Source organism: Myotis brandtii, unplaced genomic scaffold (assembly GCF_000412655.1).
Source record: "Myotis brandtii unplaced genomic scaffold, ASM41265v1 C42584416, whole genome shotgun sequence".
Lineage (NCBI taxonomy): Eukaryota > Metazoa > Chordata > Mammalia > Chiroptera > Vespertilionidae > Myotis > Myotis brandtii.
The window spans coordinates 1-1742 of NW_005325896.1; the positions used below are offsets into that span (position 1 = coordinate 1).

Below are 1742 nucleotides of genomic sequence, written 5' to 3' on the forward strand. Positions count from 1 at the left end.
TGTCCAGCGCTCCTTCTGTTACCAAGGTGTAGAAATTCTCCGCCGACGGTCTTAGAAGAAAGGGGAGATTATCGTCTATAGAACAAATAACCTGTTGATTATGTCCAGAATCTGCATCTGATACACTGAAAACTGCCACTATCGTCTCTGGCAGGTTTTCAGGGATGGCGCTGCTGAGCGACGACATGGCCAATTCAGGGGCATTGTCATTCACGTCCAGAACCTTGATGACTATGGAACATTTTCCTGATAGTCCCCCGCCATCTGTGGCCTCAACGTCCATGTGATAAGATTGAAATTCTTCAAAATCCAATGTCTTTCTCAGTCGAATTTCGCCTGTGATTGCGTTTATTTCGAAGGGCTGGTCAACGTCGTCGGTTTGAAGTAGGGCATAAGATACCTCTCCAAAGGATCCTGCATCTAAATCTCTCGCTGAGACGGTGATAACCAGAGAGCCCAGGGAGCTGTTTTCAGGGACTTGCGCCTCATAGAGTTCCTGAGCGAACTCTGGGGCGTTGTCATTGCTGTCCAAGACCCAGATCTGAATCTCTATGGTCCCTGACCGGGGCGGAGACCCCCCATCCAGCGCGGTGAGGGTTAGCCTGAGCTCAGGCTGCTCCTCACGGTCCAGCGCTTTGTCCAGCACCAGCACCGGGAACTTCCTGCCGTCGCTGCGATTGCGGGTGAGAACGCGGAAGTGAGAATTGGAGCTGATTGTGTAGCTCTGAAGGCTGTTGCTACCCACGTCTAAATCCTGTGCCATTTTCAAAGGAAATATCTTTCCAGGCGCAGTGATTTCTGATATTTTTAGGAGCATATCTCTGGCCGGGAACTCCGGGGCGTGGTCATTTATATCTCCCACTTGCAAGGCAGCCTGGAAAAACTGCAGGGGATTTTCCAGTAACACCTGGAAGGGTAGCAAACACGGCTCAGTGGCGCCGCACAGCTCCTCCCGGTCCAGTTTTTCATTTAGCAGCAAATCATAGGTCTGTGGGTCAAGTTGCAAATGCTGTCTGTTCCCCTTGAAAACAACCCGTGCTCCCCGCGCAGCCAGCTCTCCCGTCCTGAGTCCCAGGTCCTTTGTCAAGTTGGCCACAAATGTGCCACTCTCTGTCTCCTCCAATACAGAATATTGTATGGATTCTGAACCCGCCTCCCACAAAAGCATCAATATAATGAAGGTTACCACTTGCCTTTTCTTGCGAAGTCCTTTTGTCTGTGCCATTTCTATTGTTATGCCTGATTTCAGAGGAAAAATCCTTTTTCGCTCCCAATCACCACATCCACCGTCGACCCTCCAAAACGGCTTTGCTAAAGAGTTTCAAATTCGTTCTTTTAACTTCTCTGGCGATGACTGCCTTCCCGTACACGTCTATTTTGGCTTTAGCTTAAATGTGTTCAGTATTTTTTCTTGGGTTTCTCCGTGAAATGGCGTCCACCGGATCTGCAGAGCTTAGATTTAGTCTCTTAGCCTGTACTGCCACCACGCGTTCAAATTAATAACTTCATGCGGTGCTTGCCTCTCTACTCAATTTCCAAAATCTGAGCATTATAAAGACTTTTAGGTCCAGTCGATGTTTCTCAAACAGGAGTGTGTGAACCACTCGCATAAAGAATTACCTGGGAGTCTTAGGATCCCCCCTCCCCCCGAGTTAATTCTGGGCTCCTCTCGGAATCTTGAATCAAATTCTCTGTTGGTGCTCATGGAAATCTGCACTTCAGTTTTTCTCAAGTGATTTTCA

At 48.6% G+C, this 1742-nt stretch overlaps 1 protein-coding gene across 1 annotated transcript; it reads right to left on the bottom strand.

Annotated features, from left to right (window-relative positions):
- Positions 1-4: 4 nt before the first annotated feature.
- On the bottom strand, positions 5-1499 carry LOC102258139 (protocadherin beta-6-like; the record flags this gene model as incomplete). The annotated part of the gene is made up of 1 exon (XM_005853011.2): positions 5-1499. A coding segment is annotated over exon 1 (1221 nt), but the record flags the coding sequence as incomplete, so codon positions are not given.
- Between the last annotated feature and the right edge of the window lie 243 nt (positions 1500-1742).